General features: G+C 39.0%; 2 protein-coding genes across 7 annotated transcripts in view; one reads left to right on the plus strand and one right to left on the minus strand.

Annotated features, from left to right (window-relative positions):
• DHX57 (DExH-box helicase 57) overlaps window positions 1–15,660 on the minus strand; it is a 56,381-nt gene extending 40,721 nt beyond the window's left edge. Inside the window, exons 1-10 of one of the 6 annotated variants that reach the window (XM_024552905.3) lie at window positions 15,257–15,660; window positions 14,673–14,876; window positions 11,198–11,415; window positions 8,190–8,348; window positions 6,711–6,896; window positions 5,576–6,414; window positions 3,521–3,699; window positions 1,944–2,065; window positions 772–967; window positions 108–232 (exon numbers count right to left, since the gene is read on the minus strand). In XM_024552905.3, coding sequence (XP_024408673.1) covers window positions 108–232; window positions 772–967; window positions 1,944–2,065; window positions 3,521–3,699; window positions 5,576–6,414; window positions 6,711–6,896; window positions 8,190–8,348; window positions 11,198–11,409 — 2,018 coding nt within the window. In that variant the 5' untranslated portion in view covers window positions 11,410–11,415; window positions 14,673–14,876; window positions 15,257–15,660. Of the gene's footprint in view, window positions 1–107; window positions 233–771; window positions 968–1,943; window positions 2,066–3,520; window positions 3,700–5,575; window positions 6,415–6,710; window positions 6,897–8,189; window positions 8,349–8,509; window positions 8,701–9,768; window positions 9,894–11,197; window positions 11,416–14,672; window positions 14,877–15,256 lie in introns of those variants that run through there. The other 5 variants (XM_045189500.3, XM_024552907.4, XM_024552908.3 and 2 more) reach the window with 5 other exon arrangements.
• Window positions 13,498–20,622, plus strand: MORN2 (MORN repeat containing 2). The gene is made up of 6 exons (XM_053924473.1): window positions 13,498–13,509; window positions 15,593–15,722; window positions 17,378–17,428; window positions 17,811–17,917; window positions 18,885–19,021; window positions 20,391–20,622. Exons 1-6 carry the CDS (start codon window positions 13,498–13,500, stop codon window positions 20,491–20,493), a joined length of 540 nt encoding a protein of 179 aa, XP_053780448.1. The 3' UTR covers window positions 20,494–20,622.
• The last annotated feature ends 290 nt before the right edge of the window (window positions 20,623–20,912 follow it).

A 20,912-nucleotide genomic window follows, 5' to 3' on the forward strand; every position in this document is an offset into this window, starting at 1 on the left:
GAGAGACTGCCTCACATACTCTCCTCAACCTGGAATCAAACTGGCGACCTTTGACTGTGCAGGACGATCCCCAACCAACTGAGCCACACCGATCAGGGCGGTTTTACCTTTCCTCTGTCCTCTCATGAACTTCATCCACAATGATGTGGGTGACTCCTTGGAGAGCTGTATCTCCTTCCAGCCTTCTCAGCAGCACTCCTGTGGTGCAGTATAACAGTCTGGTGGCTGAGGACTTCCATATGGAAGAACATAAAAAGCATTCATGAAATTTTGAAAAAAGGAAACACTCCCCTGGCAAAGCCATTTTGAGTAGATAGGGATAAAGAATATTGAAAACAACAGCAGTTCCATTCAATATGAAACCATACTAAGTGCAGATTCTTGCTGGTGACCACGACAAAGGCTTTTCTACTTCACATCAAAATCTTAAGGTTAGGACTCATAAAAGGCATCCAGAAAGTATTATAAAACATGAAGACAAGAGTGAGTGATAAAATCAATCTGAATTTGTCCATCTCTTATTCAGTTAAACAGATTAATTCCCAGGTTTAAGAGCAAGACAGCACTTACTCCATCACTTCTGCCAATAAAAAGTAAAATGTCTTTATATAGGAAATTAATTACATACAAGTAAGAGTTCTTATACCAAAATATTTCTGGAAGGACTTCTGAGTACATCCCAAATTTCCCACGAATCTCCAGACACCAAGAACTATTTTTTTATTTGAAAACGAAATTTCTGTGATCAGGAAATAAGCAGAGCGTACAGACCTTGACACTCTCCAACCGGATCTGGTACCCCACAGTCAGGCCCACCCTTTCCGCTCGCTCTTTCGCAACACGTTCAGCGACAGAGATCGCAGAGATTCGTCGGGGCTGGGTACAGATGATGTTAGCCACCTTCTCTGGTGGTCCGTTCAGAGAATCATCCAGTATAAACTGTGGAATCTGTGTGGTTTTCCCACATCTGTATGCCAAAACAAATAAGTCCTAAAATGAGAGTTTGCAAGCGCAGTTAACTAAAGAAGAAATCATATGCAATGAGGAACGACAGGAAGTTAATTAGAATAAAAGTTATTCAGCTTCATCTGCTTCTAAACCTACCTACTGACTTATCACCTAAAGCTGCTAACTTCTAGGAATTTGCACTCATTACCAGGATGATCAAAAAATAGTTTACTATCATTGTAAAACTGGGACTATTGAACAGACATTAGATTACGGTCTATAAATGCCCCTAGGGATGTGAACTCTACATACGGCTCCTAAAGAAACAGGAGTATTGTCTCAAGATTATTAAAATACTCTATGTTTTTTTCCTTTGATGTGTATTGACTTGGCTACAGGTAAACTGAAGTTAATAAGAAACTGCAAGATACAAAGTTAATACTATATATAAGTTAGTCTGGACATAAATGGAATGACTAAATTGAAACACTTGCATAGATAACAAAATTATGCCTGTGACTTGTCCCCTGATAAATAGGTTCCAATAACATATAGAGTGTGTGAAACAAGAAAAATAATGTGCCCTAAGTTGTTCTTAAAAGAACAAATAAAGGCTCTAAAGAAAGCAGAATACATTTGGAATATAAAAAGTTTTCAAGCTAAATGTTCTGAAACTATTATTTACATTTTAAAATGGGCCTTGTTAAAAGCCTTTAGCTAAACTTTTTGTCTTAAAAGTACCTGAAGGCAGAGGTGTACAATGTCTATAAATTCCTAGATGTATTTCTGAGTTTTGTTTTTGTTCTTTGTAATTTGGCTCTGTTGGCTGCAGATGCTGCAGTGTTAGTTCTTGTGAAATATTATTTAATATTTGACAGGAAAAAGTGCAAAAACCACCAACGACTGGCTTTTCACAAGTAGAACTGGCCGTGGTGACCAGGGTACATACCGTATTTACAGACGAACGCTGCATTACAAATAAACTGCATTCTTACCCAGTCATACCACTTATAACAAGTACTTGGTGCTTGCTCAACAATCTAAGAATGGTTTCTCTTTCTTCCCAGGCAGGGAGTGACTGTCTTTCTTGCAGAATTGACTGGAACTGTCTGGAAGTCTGATAAAATAAAAGGTATCAGTTGGGTTACTTTGAATGGCCCTTCATGAAGGAATGTGAAAACCCACAGTTAGGCCCACCCGCTCTCCTCTTTAGCAATTTATTCAGGGGAAGAAACGGCAGATTTGTAGGGGTTGGACACTGACGACTTCAGTCAGAAGGCTGCTCAGAGGGTCAGCCAGAATCAGCTGAGGAACCTATGTGGTTTTCCTAATCACAATAAACTGAAAGACCTTATAAGAGAAATAAACCCCTCCTGCTTAGTACTTATCTAGCTCTTCCTAGCAAGAGCTCTTACGCCAGCACTGTCGAGTACACCTTTTTGTGTTGATGGAAATGTTCTATATTTGCGTTGGCAACACATGGCTACTAACACTTAACTGTGGCCAGTACTACCGAGGAAATGAATATTTTATTTAATTTTAATTGATTTCAATTTAAATAGCTGCACACAACTAGAAGCTACCATATTGGACAGCACATTTCTACACAGTATCAGACTTTTGCCCAAATCAGTAGTACCGAGAGCACTCATTAAAGGGCTCTTTTCGGCCAGGCATCACACCTGAGCAACTCAGCCTGACGTCTAATGCAACACGGCATAGTGCTATACATCAAAAGCATGGGTGTATTTTTGAAAAATGTAAGAAATTTATACTAACACATCATCTTCTGCATATGATTTTAATCACACCAATTTGTCACCTCTAAACACAGTGAACAAGTTGAACATGTAATTTTTTGTTTGTACCATCTTATTATTTATGGTGTGATTTTCTACTCGTTTTGACATTCTACAGGTATTGTACTATGTATGAGATAGCTTTAGACTGTATCAGAATCAGAATCACAGAACTTTAGAACTGGAAGGGCCCTGAAACAGCATCTCTAGTCCAATCCCTAGATTGGTTAAGCCACTCCCATTTGTCCTGCATCCAACTCTGCCTTCACAGTTCATTTGCAGGATGTTTTAAAATAATCTTCCTGTAAACGGGGTACAAATAACAAGGGCTTTGGAAACAAGAGAGAATGGGCTTGAACTTCAATGTTGCCACTTACTAGCTATGTGACCTAGTGCAAGTTATTTATCCTGTGGGCCTTTCAAATGGGTAAAAGTCCCTCCTTACCCTTCTCATTTTCACAGCGATTTCTCTAACGTACGCTACAGTATTAATTATCCTTCCACTTACCAGACTGTCTGTTACCCTACCAAAGCCACAAGATTCTGAGAATACTTTGTATACACGTATATATTCCATTGTCACCAGTCATTGGATTTTTCCAAAACTACCTAGAACATGTGCCCAAGTTTGCTGTGGCATGCAGAAATTTTGACCACTCGGTAGAAGAGAACCAAAAGTATACTGGGGAGGGTAGCCAAAGCTTCCCAATTCCTAATCCCTCCATCCATAACATCAGGGAGGCAATGCTGGCCATTCTCTCAGAATACCCTACCTGTTTTATTCGGAACTGCTTGCAGATTTTAGCATTTTCAGCATGTACTGATTTTGCCTGCCAGTCATATCTTTTGGAAATCTTTTTCTTAAGGTTCACATAGCTTTCATTCTCCACTACAACTGGTGCAGGACCTTCATCCTCATCTGTCTCCTCCTCAGGCTCTGATTCTTTTTCAACTTGAAGGGGATAAAAGGAAACATTTTCGATACGGAGCCCTTTCTTTATCAAAAGGGGAAAGTCACTATCTAACAAAGTAACGACAAAATCATAAGATAGAGAAAAAGTTAAAGCTTGAATAAAGCAGGTTCATTCATTTCAACACTGCTACTTCTGCTAAAGAACTTAAAATGCATCCTCAATCCAATTTTTATCAAGCATATGTGGCTACTGTTAAAAACTAAATTAAATTAAAAACAAAGAAGAGAAAATCATGGCATGCTTTGTAACCCAGTAGCCTCTTTACATCTAGGAATTAACTGAAATTTTCAACTATTTGCAAATGTACCTAAAATTCCATGACACAAAACCATCTAACAAATAATGAATCAATAAACAAAATGTGGTATGTTCATATAAGACTATTATTTAACAATAAAAAGGAATGGAGTCATGATACATGTTACAACATGAATGAACTTGAAAACATTAAGTGAAAGCAGCCAATCACAAAAAGCCACCTATTGTATGAATCTATTTCTACGAAGTGCCCAGAATTGGCAAATCCACAGAGACAGAATAGAGGTCCGTGGCCATGAGGAGTTGGGAGAAAGAGAAGTAAGGAGTGACTGCTAGCGGATACAGGGTTTCTTTACGGGGTGACGGAAGTGCTGTGGAATTAGACAATGGTTATAGTTGCACAACTCTGTGAATACACTAAAAACCATTTAATTGTACACTTACTTTAAAGGGTGAATTTCAAGGTATGTAAATTATATCTCAATAAAGCTGCTCTTTTCTGTAAAGTTCACAACCCACAATGTCATTTCTCAAGGAATACCTGTGAAGCCCAGGGCTAATCAAGAGGCGAGTGAGCGAAGCCAGACACGGCTCAGCATGAGTATCTCAGTGCCACTTCACTGTTCTCTACGTCCTGGCGTTTACCGTGTATAATGAGCACTTTTTTGCCCAAATATTTGAGGGAAAAATAAGGACATACATTATACATGGATAGTACTAATTCCATATCTATATAAATGTTTTTAATTTTTTCTTTATGCTTACACATTAAAAGTGTAACTCTAGAAAGTAATAACAATATCTGTATGCAAAATAATACCCTAGAATATAATTGGTTTTAATATAAATAAATAAAAAATTTAATCAAATAATTAAAATAAAAGTTTTTTTCCTGAAAGTTTGGGCCAAAAACATGGGTGCACATTATGTACCGGAGCACGTTACACATGGCAAAACATGGTACCTAGGAACTCTTGTGAAACAACGAAAACTCAATTCTCTGAAAGGAAGACGGCAACAAAAAAGAGAATCCTTTGGTGAACTACAGGGGGTTTACTTGTGGTGTTAAGAATTGCCCAGCAAACCTGGATGTGGATAAAGCCAGAAGCCTGCACAAACATTTGTTTGAGAGTTTAGGGATTCACAAAGATAGCTCTATTCCATCGAGTTTTGGGAGTCTAGTGTACTAAAAGCAGGAGAGTATGAATAGTGGTATAGAAAGAAAAGTATCTCTAGAAACTCATTTGAGAATAATCCCATATAAAGTATCAGAAATAAACAAGTAAAATCCAGTATATTAAATGAAACAGGTTTTCTGGAAAGATGCTATAAGTTTCTTCTAACCCTCAACTGCTAAACTGACACATCACTTCAAACTTTGCAATCCAGGGAGCCCCATCACAGTGATGAAACTGCACTGCACAATTAAAGTCAGGTACAGTTCAGGGTTCTCCCTCCTTTTTGCCCACGGACTTCCCTAAGGTCACCGTGACAGCCTGGACCAGCCCTCAGAACCTCTGACTTCGTTAACGCATCATTCTGAAGGCCCCCACCCCAACTCCAAAACACCCTCCATGTGACCAATGCCTTACATACCTTCTGGAGCTTGACTTGAAACAAAAGAATTACTTGGAATCACTGGTTTACGACAGACAGGATTATTTATTCTGGTTCCAGAGGATACTGGCAGAGAGTTCCCTGGAGGGACACTGTACTTGTGATGGGTATTTGTTAGTAAATTGACTATTTCTGATTCTTCCTCTAAAAGGGTAATCAACGAATACACAACAGGTTCTGAAGTTTCTGCAGATGACAAGGCCTTGCTATAAAGGAACTCAGAAATATGTAAACGACAAGCCAGAGGTAGATTCTCATTGGTGGAATAAAACGCCACAAGGGGAGCTTCATAGGGGTATTTGTGGTTTTTAGAAAATCGAATTTCAAGTTCATATAAAAAAGATGCATCTTCTTCAGCATTAAGATGAGAATCATCTACACTTCTTTCTACTCTTCCAACAATTTGATTGGGGGGCACTTCATGTTTGAATTTGCATTTTGACCCAAATTTACAATTTCCTTTGAGGTAAAATTTACAGATTTCAACTGAAGTCTCCTGTATATTTTTGGTACTTTCCTTTTGCTTGGATTTGCAGAATTTACTGGTCAAATACTCCAGTTCTAATCCAATGGTCCAGACTCTGTTCTGAATTCTTTCTATGAATTTTTCTCCACAGATTGACTTGAGAGCAAATGCTTCTTCCTGTCGTTGTTCTACACACTCTTTCATGCTTATACGGGCGACGGCCCCAGAGATCTTCATTCTCTCTCCAAATGTCTCAGAAAAACACTGGGTGAGCAGATGTTCCAGGGATGCCCCCACATCTCCATCGCAAACCCTCAGGGCTGCTTGACAGCGTTCAGTGTTGAAACCATACCTGCCAAGTGTGAGACATGACAAAAAAGGAGTAATATCAAATAACAGAAGTGAAATTCATTTAAATACACTTAGGTGAAGTTATAACTCTATCTAGGCAGGGTTGTATTCTGAAAGAGAGGAGGAAGATAATACTAATTCCTCCTTAATTTCCCTAATCTAAGAGAGAGAATATTAGGCATATCAGGCACTTCTGGAATCCATCCAATAAGAAAGTACTCCAAGGGGGATAGAGGGAATGGGATTTCCATTTCCTCAAATTCTCCTCCAAATCCTATAATTGTTGAAAGCAATCACCTGGAAAGTTTTTGCACTGCAAATGTCGAGACAGTAAATTCTGGATTATGAGGCTCCGCTAGGCCTGAGCCGGCATATTCCGAAGGATCAGAGTCGGGAACGAGGGAAGCTTCTCGTCCAGCTAACCAGTACTGTGCCTCATCACAATCAGGCTCATCATCTTCCTCCTCTCCAGAAATGCTTCTTCTAGAAAAAGTAACATTTTCATGTATTATACATTAATTTCTAACTTACTTCAAAGAAAAAACTTAGCAAGAATTTAAGAATTTAATTTAAAAAGCCAAAAGATATAGGATTCTGACCACTATCAGTCACTGATTTAATCTTATTCACTTATTAATTTATATTTCAGCAGTTAACATTTATCAGGTATTTACTGCATGCCAAGTACTATGTTAAGTGTTTTGTACACTTTTAAGTCTTTTAAATTCTTCCCAATAACCCAACCAGATACTACTGGAATCTCCATTTTTCAGATGATCAACTAAAATTTAGAGAGGATTAGTAATTGCCAAAGGCTACACAGTAACGAGAAACTAGAGATTTTTCACTGAGACAGTCTCACCCCAGAGCCCGTATGCTTAACTGTAAAAGTATTGGCTACCCTCTCTTTCTCTTCTCATTCATAAAAACCAGCCCCAAGTTTTTGCTTTGCTGCATAACCACCTTTCCTAAATCGAAGACAGATAAGAGATTTGTAGATAGGATGGAAACTGAGCTGCTCATGACCGACCACTCATTCATTCTGGCAAGTGGAAAGAATTAATCTCTCCAACTGAAATCACAAAGCAAAATAACCAAAAGACTGAAAGTTGATAGGCAGATGGTCACAAGTAGTGTAGTCTTAAGACTTCATAGGATCAACTCAGTATTTGCTCCTCGAATAATATTTCTACTTGTTCACTACAAGGTTTTATTTAGAAGGATGTCAAGCAATTACTGAATCCGTATTAGCATCGTCCTAGAACAGCGATTTTCAAGTAGTGTGCCACAAGAATTTTTAAAACCTGTAGTACCTGACTACTTAGTCAGGGGCACTGATCTCTTTTCCCTTGAACTGTCAAATAAAAAAATGACAACAGCCAACACAACAATAGCTATCTGGTGTGAACCAAAATTATACCTATTTTTTTGTCAGATTGGCAAAAAACAAATTTTTTGGTGTGTCACAGAATTTTAGCCATTAGTTTATATGTGCCATGAGATGAAAAAGGTTGAAAATCGCTGTCCTAGGAAAAATATAATAAAGATGAAAAGGCAATCTGTACTACTGCTCAGATACTGTAAAACAAACTCACTTTAAAACTGTCGCTGAATAATTATTCTTGCATTTCTCTTAGCTCACTTTCAACTAGCTATATAGCCACAACAGGACCAGTGTGGAAACCGTATTCAAAGGACACCCAGGATCTTCACTGTATGTGAAGATGCCAATACATCTTCCTTAATGAAATAATTTACTCAAATAAAATAATTTACTCAGATCCAGCATCTGCATCTTGTTCTTGCAGGTCTCGGAGAAGAGCTTTCACTTTCTCTTGATTCTCAGAGGTCATGTGTAGAGTCTGTAAGGGCACCTTGGCTTTGGGTTTCCATTTGGGGTGGGCCTCTCCTTTTCTTGCACTACTGTTGCCAGGTCTGCAAAGGACAAAAGAAGAAAACTACCCGTTCACTTGTAATCAGAATTGTTACACTCTCCTCAGAGTCCGCAAATGTGTACAACACAAACTAGATTGTCAAGTATCTTAAAAAAGATGACAGCAAATGGGAAGAGGTTCTCTATTTTCTAGAATCCTTACCAGACTTCATCATGTTGGAACTGCTGCAAAAAAACACCGATGGGATTCTTAAGCATTAAAACTGGCTTCAGTAACTCAAGGTCCCTCCGGAACAAGCCATGCTATCACGACTCCCTCTGCACTAGAGAACTTTCACAACAAATGTGCTGCACACGAAAAGCGTGCATTGCATTCTATTTTAGGCAGCCGGCCTGCGAACAATCAAGAGTTCCATTTGACTCATTAATACTTACACGTTAATACGCAGCCTATTTTTGAACTACTTACCTAAATTATTTTCTGATTATAAAAAATACATGTTCACTGTAGAAAGGTAAAGAACAAAAAGGAAAACAGAGGTCACCCTAATTCACATTATCTTTTTCATACACATTAAAAGAATTGTACAGCATTATAATCTTTTAAAATTTGCTTTATTTCCCTATCAAAATACGCTGGCATTTTTCCCTAAAATTAAGTATTCTCCTATAAAATAATTTTAAATGGTTATATAAAGATATAAATGTACTAAAATTTATTTCACAAATCTTGCATTGCTGGAATTTAGATTTTAAAGGACTCTTTAATGTTTAAAACATAAATTCTAAGGTTTAATTTTATTCACTAAGGTTTTTTTTTGTTTGGCACATTTCATTATAAATTTTCACAAATCTAGGGAAATGGAAGAAACGTTTATATTTACAATGCAAAACGTTACTGAGACTTTGAGAAGAATCATACATTTACACTTGGAAAACGGGGGAGCAAAGGAGAAAGTAGAGTTGATTGTGGTTTTTAACTATTTAGTTACAACCTCTGAAAAGAAACGTTAGCCAAAAATCCATCATTTCCACAAACTTTTTGTTTGGAAAAAATTTTAACCTACAAAAAGTAAATGCCTTTTACCTAGATTGACTAGTTCTTAACATTTTCCATACAGATATGTACACACACATTTATCACTTCTCTTCCTTTGTCTACACACACATACCTATATACACGAGGTCTGTCCAGAAGGTATCCAGCCACGTAAAATAAAGAGAGACATTTATCAAAGAAGATACAAAAAACATTTACACAGGACAATGAAGCCTCAGTCCCCTTCAAGGTAGGTACCTTAGGACCTCACACAGTTCTTCCAATCACCATCACCTGCCCCATCATATTTTCCTGAATCTCATCGATGGTAGGAAATCTTTTCCCTTTCAAAGGTATTTTAGTTTTGGGAAAAGCCAGAAGTTGTAGGGCACCAAATGTGAGCTGTAGAGGGACTGAGTCACCTGGATGATTTGATGTTTTGCCAAAAAACTGTGCATGAGACACGATGTATGAGTGGGTGTGTTGTTGTGATGAAGCTGCCAATCACCAGTCGCCCATAGCTGTGGCCTTCTGAATCATCCAGTTTCTGCAGAGGAATGTTCAAGTTTAACACAAAATTTGATGTGGGTTTGTTGCTCTATTCATTCAGTTATTTTGAATGTGACAGTCACACAGGACACATGCTCACTCAATGGGGTCTACCACCCCCACTGACTAGTACAGTGAAGTCATCATTGTTCATATAAGTGCCCTCCAGTCCACTCTCCCTGGCTGCCAGGTTACACTGATGTCACGCAAACTGTTCTCGTTATATTAACAATGGCTGGACGTTTCCTGGACAGACCTCGTGTGCCTTCCTTTTCTCTGTGTGCACACGTGTGTACTGCTGAACCACCTGAACGTGAGCTGCAGTTATCACAGTCGCTCAGTACTTCAGCATGTACTTCCCAGGAATAGAGATACACTCTCATATAACCACAATACTATTATCACTCATAAACATTTTATACTGATAGAGTAGCATCTGATACATAATCCATGATCCAAGTTCCTAATTGTCCTAATTATGTCCTCTATAGGTTTTTTGATTTAGTACCTAATTATTTTCAAACTCCTTTAATTCAGAACAGTTCCCTCACCTATTTCCTGACATTGACATTTTTGAGGCACTCGGGTCAGCTGTCTTGTATAAATTCTCACAATTTGGATTTGCCTGATTGTTTCCTCACAATTAGTGAAAAAAGATAGGGGAGATTTTGGAGATTTTTTCCATCTCCAAAAATTCCAGTGGAAAGCTCACAGTGCAGTCTGAGAGGCAATTCCAATTTTACATATGTATTGCATGGCATGCAGTAGTAAATCTTTACTTTCATTAAGTATTCATTAGAATTATCAGGATTTATTCACTATTTAAAAGTTGAATTCAAGAGAAGCCTGGATATGATGCCTGTCGTTGGTCATCGCATGAAACACCAGTGAAGATTTGGTCCATCTGGTTGGAAAACAGTTCATCCATTAGAAAGATAGAGTACAATCAGGTCACACATTGGGACCTTCAAGCCATAAAGCCTAAGAAATACTTAAAATAATTTCTGTCACTTTCACCATTTCTTAGTACCACTGGTTACCGTAACAGCATGACACTCAATTCACAGGGTCATGTGAAAGTTAAAGTTACCTTCATATTCTGAACTTCCAAAAAGAGAAGGCCATTATTTGCCATTGTACCTTCAGAATGTATTATAAAGAGGGGGACCACCGCAAAGTTGTAAGATAAGAACAATTAACTTGGCCCGAATCACTTGGCATTTCTTCCCCCTTCCCTTCACCATCTGTATAGATTAGGAATTAATACTGTTTCTATATTTGAACATTCAAAGAGCATAATACCTGGCTGAGTGCCTTGATTCACTGAAGATACAAAAGTCATCACCATCATCCCAAATTCTACTTGAGGCCTTTCTATTGCCACCACTGCCACCACCACCACTGCCACTCCCGTGAGATTTACTGGTGTGACCCCTGCCTCCTCTTCCTCCTCTAGAAGACCCTTTTCCACTTCCTTTGCCTGGCTTGCCTTTTCTTCTTACTGAGGAGCTCATTTTCACCTGCAAGAGAAAAAAGTAATACAGGTATCATAAAACCAGACAAGTATAATAATTCTTTGTTTTCAAAGTTATGGATACAGCCTATTTTAAAGAAACAAAGGAAAAATGCACATTTTAAAAGGGCCAATTTAAGGAAAGTATGGATAAGTTGCTTCACAAAATATTTACAAGCACATCCCCATCAGGACAGACATTTAGCGAGTTTCTCTGACACAGATTTCTTAACCAGGGATGTGCATCAGAAACACATGGAGAAGTTTCAAAACACGTGCCTAGGCCCCAATATTATATCTTGATTTGGTCAGATGTGGTATAGAGTTTAAAAAGTTTTAGTTGAGAAGAGATGTCTTCATTTATTGAACATATGATTTGATAAACAAACTTTAAATTTACACATACACTTTCAGACATAGCCCTGGCTCAGAGATTATGTCTGTGGGGAGTAAAAGTGTAGAGCTTTTGTACGCAATCCAAGTTAAACTGTTAACAGTTTGCAATAAAATGCTATAAGGTTTTTTAGGTAAGCCTCAAGGAAACTACCAAGTAAATATAGTGGATACACAAAAAATAAAGAGAAAGGAATAAAAGCGTACCACTACAGAAAATCATCAAATCACAAAAGAAGACAGAAAGAGAGAAAGAAACGAACAGTGGATCTATAAAACACAGAGGAAACAATAAAATGGCAAGAGTAAGTCCTCCCTATCAACAATTACTTCAAATGTAAAGGGACTAAATTCTTCAGTCAAAAGACACTGAGTGGCTGAATGGATGAAAAAACAAGAGCCAACTATATGCTGCCTACAGCAGAACTGCCTCGGCTGTAACACACAAAGAATGAAAGTGAAGGGATGGAAAAAGATATTCCATTTGGTGAATGGGAACCAAAAGAGAGCAGGGACAGCGGTATTTATATCAGACAAAATAAACTTTAAGTCAAAATACCTAGCAATAAAGTTAACCAAGGAGGTGAAAGACTTGTGCACTGAAAACTATAAGATGTTGAAAAAGAGAAACTAAAGAAGACGCACATAAATGAAAAGATAGTCTGTGCTCACGGACTGGAAGAATTAGTAGTGTTAAAATGTAATGTAATGTAATGCATACTAGCCAATGCAATCTACAGATTCAATGCAATCCCTATAAAATACCAATGGCATTTTCCTCAGAAACAGAACCACCAATATGTATATTTGTACGAACATTTCCTAAAATGTGTATGAAACCACAAAAGACCCCAAATAGCCAAAGCAATCTTGAGAAAGAAGAACAAAGCTGGAAGCATTACACTTCCTGATTTCAAACTATATTACAAAGCTATAGTAATCAAAACACTATGGTATTGGCATAAAAACAGATATGTAAATAAATGGAATGGAATAGAGAGCCCAGATATAAACCCACATGTATCTGGTCAATTAATTTATAACAAAGGAGCCAAGAATATATACAGGGAAAGGACAATCTCTTCAATAAATGGTGCTGGGAAAACTGGACAGCCACATGCAAAAGAATGAAACTAGACTACTGTCTTATACCATATACAAAAATGAACTCTAAGTGGATTAAAGATTTAAATGTAAGACCTGAAACCACAAAACTCCTGGAAGAGCCCTGGTTGGTGTGACTCAGTGGATTGAGCACTGGCCTGTGAACCAAAGGGTTGCTGGTTCAATTCCCAGTCAGGACACATGCCTGGCTTGTGGGCCAGGTCCCCAGTAGGGGACTCGTGAGAGGCAACCACACATAGGTGTTTTTCTCCCTCTCTTTCTCCCTCTCTTCCCCTGTGCCTAAAAATGTATTTTATTTTATAAAATAAATAAAATCTTTTAAAAAAATAAATAAAATAAAAAGATTTATGGATATTAAAAAAAAAAAAAACTCCTGGAAGGAAACAGGTGGTAAGCTCTCTGACAGTGGCCTGAATGAACTGTAGTGCCAGGTACTCAGAACAGGAATACTGGGGAGAAAAAGATTTGGGGGGAGAAAGTCACAAATTCAGACTGGATATGTTACATCTGAGATGCCTCTTAGATACTGTAATGGAGATATGTAGAAGGTAATTGGATATACAAGTCTTCGATGAGGGGAAAGGTAAGATTTCTAAATCCTCTAAAAATCTTGTAAGGGAAATATTATTTTCTATGTTTTATAGAGGAGCAGACTTGTCTAATGTCATCAACGACAGAAACAAATTCTGGAGCCAGGTTTTGAAAAAATCCAAACCCTGAGTGCAAAGCTGAAATTCTTTCCACTGTATCGCCTCCTTTCCACACACACACACTTACCAATTCAAAGGTTTTTGAATTGCTTTTGATAAGCTTGACCCCATGATTTGTGCCTGGGTCTTAATTTATATAACTGAGTGAAAATGCCACTGAAAGAAAAGTTTAGCGTTAGAGTTCCCCTAGAAAGGAGCCGCATGCCACAGCAGGAAGCACCAGTGAGGAGGAAGAAAGGAGCCAGGAGAAGGCACAGGCCACAGCCTTTCTGGGGGTTCCCTGGGAAAGGCAGGGCAGGGTAAACAGTTTGGAGGTGGCTAATTTGAATAATTGCAGCAGACTTTGGGGCACAGGGGCTGTCCCTACTTGCCTGATACCTGGCCCTGGGTTGATTACAGGTCGGAAAATTAGGAGGTGGTCGGGGCTGTGGACTCCAGATTGGTTGGCGTGCATATGAAGGGCATGTTCACAGGTCGGTTGATAATTAGCTGTCCCTAGGAAGGGCAGTTTCTTCCTGACCAGCTAGGCCCTCAATGTGTCACAACATCATAAAAAAAGGAAAATAAGAAATATGGATAATCCAATGCAAATTTTAAACCATATCATTACAAATTTCCTGACTCTAGAGCATCTTAGATAAGAACATCATACGAAAGAAGCCCGCCTCAAATTTTTCTGTAAAAACAACAGTAAATATACACACACTCACAAAAATGTAGGGTCATTAAATGCATAACAGGAGATCAGAACAATGGAACAAACTGAATTCTGTAAAGTTGCGCATTAATAATTATCTATTATTTCTAAAATCTAGAAAAAGGGAGGGGATATACAAATCGGAGGGAAAGATCAGAACTTCATTTCAAAAACCATCCAGCCAGGTAATTTGTGCAATAAGAAGCACTAGGGAAAAAAAAGAAGATACTGTGATTTTACTTAAAAAGAGAAGAGTGGCTAGCCAGCCACACCAAGCCACAGCAAGCGTGCCCGAATAGCGATCAACAACTCGTCTCACACCAACCCAGAAAGTGTTACCTTTACAACTTGATCCGAGATCTGCTTTCAAATTCTGAGTGAAGGACTTGCTGTCTGCATCCAATATGTCTCTCCCCAGACGTTTTCCGGGGAACAGGAATTAGGTTGTATAATCCACATAGACAGACTCCACTATTCAATCCCATTTAGCCTGGGAAGATTCCAGCTATCTCTTTTCACGTGGACATAGGGACCTAAATTTGGCTGGAAGAGTATCCTTTGTTTCACACACAAGTCTGATTCCCAGGAACAGAATCACAAAGCGGGGCGCTCAACACTGACACACACCACTCGCCTTCCAGGCGAATCTCTGACTGACTCCATATCCCAGCTCCAGCACATACCCAAACCTAGAACCTTTCTTCAAGCAAGAATCGTCCCCATTCCTCTCTCCCACAAAGCCACTCGGTTCGAGGGGGAGAAGACAGGAAATGAAATCTGAGCCCCTCCAATCCAATACTTTACCCCGCTCGGAGCCCAAGTTCAGCTCCCCCGCCTCCAGCCTGAGGCTGGTGGACTAGCTCAGCTGTCGACACCCGCCTGGCCCGCTCCCAGGGTCTGAGATCCTGCTGGTCCAGACTCACCGGCCCCAGCCAAACAGGCTGGATCCCCACCGGACCCCGGCAGAGGGAGGCGGTGGAAGGTTCTGCACACTGTCAACCAGGGCGACACAAAGACCACGCACACTGACGCCCACCCCTCGTCCACGGAGAGGGAGGCGGTACAGGGCTCGCAGTGCTGCTTCCCGGAGCGGCTGTCAGGAGGGAGAGAGCTCAGGGCTTGGGGGTCCCGACGCGATCCGCCACGCTCACGGATCTCACCTGGAGCTACTCGGCCGCGGCCCAGCAGCTGCTGCACAGCCCTGGCGCCTTCTGATTGGCTCAGTCGTGGCCCCTCGCATTTTAATTTCCGGGTGAAAGGTGCCTGGTTGCCCCAGCAACCAAGTCGCACTCCGCTCAGATCTAGCTTTTGGTTCCCTCTTCGCCGCAGAGCTGGCTACTCCGGAGGAATCTGAAAGTCAAGAAAATCTCTCCAAGACCTCTCTGCCAAGTGAGTGGCCCTCCTCCCAACGCCCCGAACGGAGAAGGGCGCCTTTAAATAGAACTCGCATTGATGTGGAGCTCGGTCCCTGGTAACTGCGGTGCTGGTGTGACATACTTCCTGAAGGTCTACTCTGGGGGTGGGGTGGGGGGCGCGGAGAGCCCCTGGCCTGAGGATCAGGAGATCCGGATTCTAGCTCTGATTCGGCCGCTGGTTTGCTGTTTTGACAATTTAGGCAAGTGGCGACCTCTCTAGGTTTCAGTTTCCTCTGTGCAGCCAAATGATCTCGGTCTCTTAGGTTCGTTCCTTCTGGCTCTAACATTCCAAAGTTTAAAATATCGAGCCATTTAAGGGCGGTTGAAAACCATTCGGTTTCTTATATGATCAAGTTAAATGCCCTGTATTTAACGATTGCTTTCGAAGTGTCATTCATTCACTAGACATTCAGTTCCTACTGATAAGTGATAATTACTGCGCTGAACACTAGGGTGAGGATTAACCTGTGATCCCAGACCTAGACGAGCTGGGTATCGTGTGATAGGAGATTGCGGGGGTTTTTTGTTTGTTTGTTTGTTTTGTGTTGTTTTTAATACGGTCCTTCGTGCTTTGGTAGGGATACGTCAGAGTATTGTGGGGGCTCCTAGAGAAGTTTGGGGGGGAGGGGAGACCTGAAAAGATTTCTTTAGGTGATAACTCTGTTTTTCTTTGTGCCTCTTTCTGGGAAAGATTTTCAACCTTATATTCCAGTTCACTAGTTTACTTTACAATCGTATCTTTGCTATTCAGCCCCTCTAAAGAGTCTTATTTTATCAATTATATATTTCCTAGACTTCTCATTTGTTGTTTTCATACCTACCTGTTCCTGTCTCTCTGAGGATGTATTTTGAAGTTTCTAGGTATCATGTTATTAACTATTTCCTCAGAGGGGATGAGCCTCTAGCTTTTCTCACTTGGCACTTAAATTAATTTTTAAAATAAAAATGTCCGTTCTCTTGCCTCGCCCATAGATATTCTGATCCAGTAGTGAAGGGTAAAGCCTAGGAACATGCAAGCATCCCAGGTGATTCTGATGCATGGGCCACACTTTGAGTAACATTCAAATAGATAATAAAATTAGTGTTTGTCTTTTGGAAAAATGTAGTGTTTTAGTTCACTAAATATCCCAGTGCTCTGAGGCACAGGTTCACCCCAGTCCTTGATTACTCTCTTCCTTTTTCACCCTGTCTCCATTCCAATCTAATTCTGTGTGGGCACCTCCACCCTCACTCCTCTTCATGTACTGTCTTCATTTTCTATTTTCCCCCTTCTGCCATATCAGAGATTCCTCACTCTACCTTACCTCTGAGACAATCAATACATCGTATAGGCTACCCAAGAGAAATAAGAACCTCTGTCCATATAAAAATTTATATGAATGTCCATAGCAGTACACTATTATTTATTGTTTATTTATTGTTTATTTATTACTTAATGATCCCATAGCAGGGATTATTATTTATTTCCCCAGGACCCTGCACTAGATAATAGAATGTCAAGTAAGCATGATATGCTTATGATCATATGAAGTGAGTCTATTTGGTTTGCTCTTAAAGCATATTTGTTATAGGTTTTGTGACATAAAAATATTTAAGTTTATGTGACTTTTCCTAAATCTTTTAAAACAGCTCCAGAAGTGTATAAGATAAACTTTATTTTTCCAAATGGAGACAAGTATGGTAAGCATACATTTCAATTACTTTTTCTATACAGGCTAAAATTAAATAGCTTAAGAGTAAAAAAATGAACTGTAACATTTTATAAAACTACTATTGGGATATTAACTCCATTAAATAAAATAATATAGGTGAACAGATTTTAGATCTATTCTCATGTTAAGTCTAGGCAGTGTGCCTTGGTAACTTACGGGATCTGTCAGTCTTCCTGGGTCTCCATGATTACAAGACCTTCTAATTCTTCATCTCCAGTCTCATTGGTGTCAGTGCTAGGGATCCAAAGAGACCCGTATGTGTAGTTGTGATTAGGCCTGAAAGTAAATACTTTATTACTTAGTCAAACCGGGTTCCCATCCATCATCTTCAGTATATCTCTCTTGTTTAGATGGTGATTGCACAAGAACACCTTCTGGGATCTTCGAGAGAAATGGAATAGGTATTCATACCACTCCGAATGGGATTGTCTACACAGGAAGCTGGAAAGATGACAAGGTATTATTTTGGTTTGAATACTGACAGTGAATAAGTAAACCTATTAATTAAATGATTCCAGGAATTTCTCCATTAATCAAAAACACATATGAGAAGACTGTACAACAAAAAGCCAAATGATTATAATTAATGCAATATATATGAACATATGAGTAATATTAAACTTATGCAGAGAGGTAGTCATTATCATCTTTCTCATCTCCTATTCATTGAGTAAGCCTAAACTCATTACATAATTTTCTTATTTAATCCTGAAAGCAACTTCATGAGGTAGATACTATTAATACTCCTATTTTACAAATGAGGTAAATCAGGCTCAGGTTTTTTGCCCAGCTAATAAGTGATGAAACAAGAATGTATACCTGGGTCTGCTTGAATACAATTTTTTAAAAAGATTTTAGTTATTTATTCTTAGAGAGACAGGAAGGGAGGGAGAGAGAGAGGAGAGAAACATTGACGTGTGAGAGAAACATCGATCAGTTGCCTCTCACACACCCTAAACCCAAGGCCTGGCCTGCAACCCAGACTTGTGCCCTGACCGGGAATCAAACCAGCGACCTTTCAGTTGCGGTTCGTGGGAGGATGCCCAACCCACTGAGCCACACCAGTCAGGGCTGAATTCAATTTTTGTTCTTAACAACTGTGTACTGTTTCCTGGGCTATCTAAACTGGTTGCCCTTTAAGATTTTTGACAATTCAAGGTATCTCAGGGACCCCTGGTATCATCATCATGGTATTTAAACCATGATGTTCGAGTGCCCCAGTTGGTCACATGCCCCAGGTCAGGTTGGGGCTTCATGGAGAGATGCATATGAAGGAAAATTATTAAAACATCTTACTTTTTTATGAAAACAAAGGTAATACAATGATAGATTAAATAATACCGAAATGGATGATAGACACGTGTACATTTTCAAAGTGTTCTAGGGAAATAGTTGACTGAGGTCATTTCCTTTGTTGCGAACAGATGAATGGTTTTGGGAGACTTGAACATTTTTCAGGAGCAGCATATGAAGGCCACTTTAAGGACAACATGTTTCATGGACTGGGGACTTACACATTCCCAAATGGGGCAAAGTACACTGGAAATTTCAATGAAAATAGGTAAGCTTAACATAAAAACCACTGTAGTTCTTTGTAAGAGATTCTTTTCAGGCATGTTTGGTTAAATATTATATTTAGTCAATGCTAAATTTTTGTAATGCACTTTTGTAATATATTTTGTTAAAATATATTTAGTAAGAAATGTTGGGTTATTTTTGGGAGGAAAGAATGTCATGAGATAGTAAGACCGCCATGAGCCTTCGAAAGAAAATATCATTCATGTTGATAATCCATTAGTCCTTCCATTTATTTCCTCTTGACTCTTCTATTCCCATATCAGTTTTTGCAGTTAGCTTGGAAATGGAAAGCTTATTGCAATTATTGAGAAAATTTAAGCCAAAACTACTTTCACTTGATATATCTTGTTAAATTTTTAAAAAGCAGCCTTGGAGGTAGTGTCATAATTGTATATTTTATTTTGACCTGCTTTTTGTGTACATTTTTACTAAGCTAATTTTTAAAATGTACACAAAATTAGTTAATTTTCAAAATGTAGAAAGGTACCCACTTTACAAGCTTAATCTTTTTATTTTATTTTTAATTTTTTTATTTATTGATTTTTAGAGAGAGAAAGATATCAATTTGTTTTTCCATGTATTTATGCATTCATTGGTTGATTCTTTTAGGTGCCCTGACTGGGGATCAAACCCACAACCTTGGGGTATCGAGATGCTGCTCTAACCAATTAAGCCACTGGGCCATGGCTACAAGCTTAATCTTTATACCGAATATTATGCCATGTCATCCAGAGGTTCATGTTCATTTATAAATGCCTCTTTAATATTTCCAGAATTGAAAATGCAACCTAATTGTTATGAAGTGATTGATGTGAATACATTTTGAGGAGGGCAGAGAGGTGTCCACTTACATTGACTCTAAGTCTGTGATGTTAACACATAAACTTTTGCCGGTTATGTTAATAAAGGGAGAAAAATCTAACCCAGGGAATAAAGGTCTGTTTATGTGAAGTGCATTTTTATCACTCCAAAGAGTCCAAGGAGACGTCAGCACAGAACACAGTACCCTAAACATAGTTGATGGTCAGTACATGTTTTATAAATAAATGACCTAACAGAAACTTTTCATTTTTAAACTGTTTGGGTTTTGTGTAAACTTACCATATGTGACCCTAAAATCTTGGACACCAGAATTTGTATAATGACAGTGGTTATTTGAAATACTAATATTAATAGTTTGGCTTTTTATAGGGTATGAAAACAGGGTGCTGGGTTTTAAGTCAGAGTCTGAAAATGGAAAGCTGTAATTCTCCAGACAACAGTGTATAATGTGTCACCGACGAGCAGTCCTATATGTGGATTGTAAATTCTTGGTCTTGGTTAACGAACAAACTTACTCCTTACTATTGCAGGGTGGAAGGTGAAGGACAATATACCGACACCCACGGACTGGAATGGTGTGGGAGCTTCCATTTCACCGCCGCCCCGGGCCTGAGACTAAAGCTCCACATGTAGAAGTTCTGCGTCCAAGTTTTAAGGTGGTCATTGAAGCTTTCGTTGTAAGGAAGACAAGGGTGTCACCTGAAATAACGTCACACACCACCTCTCTATTATAATTTTGCCAATAAATCCATCATTCACTTATGCCTTTTTGAACTTTATTTTCATTGTCTTATAATTAGTTTAAAATAAAATGTGATTCAGTTGAAAGGTTGCTGATTTTAACAGAAAAACTACCCAAATCATGGCAAAGTCCATTTCCAATCCTGTGCCTGAATTTTGTAATTTTTAAAAAGTATATGTGTTAAAGGAAACTATCAAGAAAATGAAAAGATGGCCCTGGACACTAGCTCTGCTGGTGAGAGAGTCTTCCTGATACACCACGGTTGTGGGTTTGATCCCTAGTCAGGGCACATGCAAGAACCAACCAATGA

This window comes from Desmodus rotundus, chromosome 5, assembly GCF_022682495.2.
Source record: "Desmodus rotundus isolate HL8 chromosome 5, HLdesRot8A.1, whole genome shotgun sequence".
In the NCBI taxonomy this organism is placed as follows: domain Eukaryota; kingdom Metazoa; phylum Chordata; class Mammalia; order Chiroptera; family Phyllostomidae; genus Desmodus; species Desmodus rotundus.

Excerpts from the sequence above, each read along its gene's own strand:
- MORN2 (XM_053924473.1), top strand. Across the intron at positions 15,723-17,377 it reads CTCCAAGACCTCTCTGCCAA|CTCCAGAAGTGTATAAGATA; the intron begins GTGAGTGGCCCT and ends CTTTTAAAACAG. Across the intron at positions 17,429-17,810 it reads TCCAAATGGAGACAAGTATG|ATGGTGATTGCACAAGAACA; the intron begins GTAAGCATACAT and ends TCTCTTGTTTAG.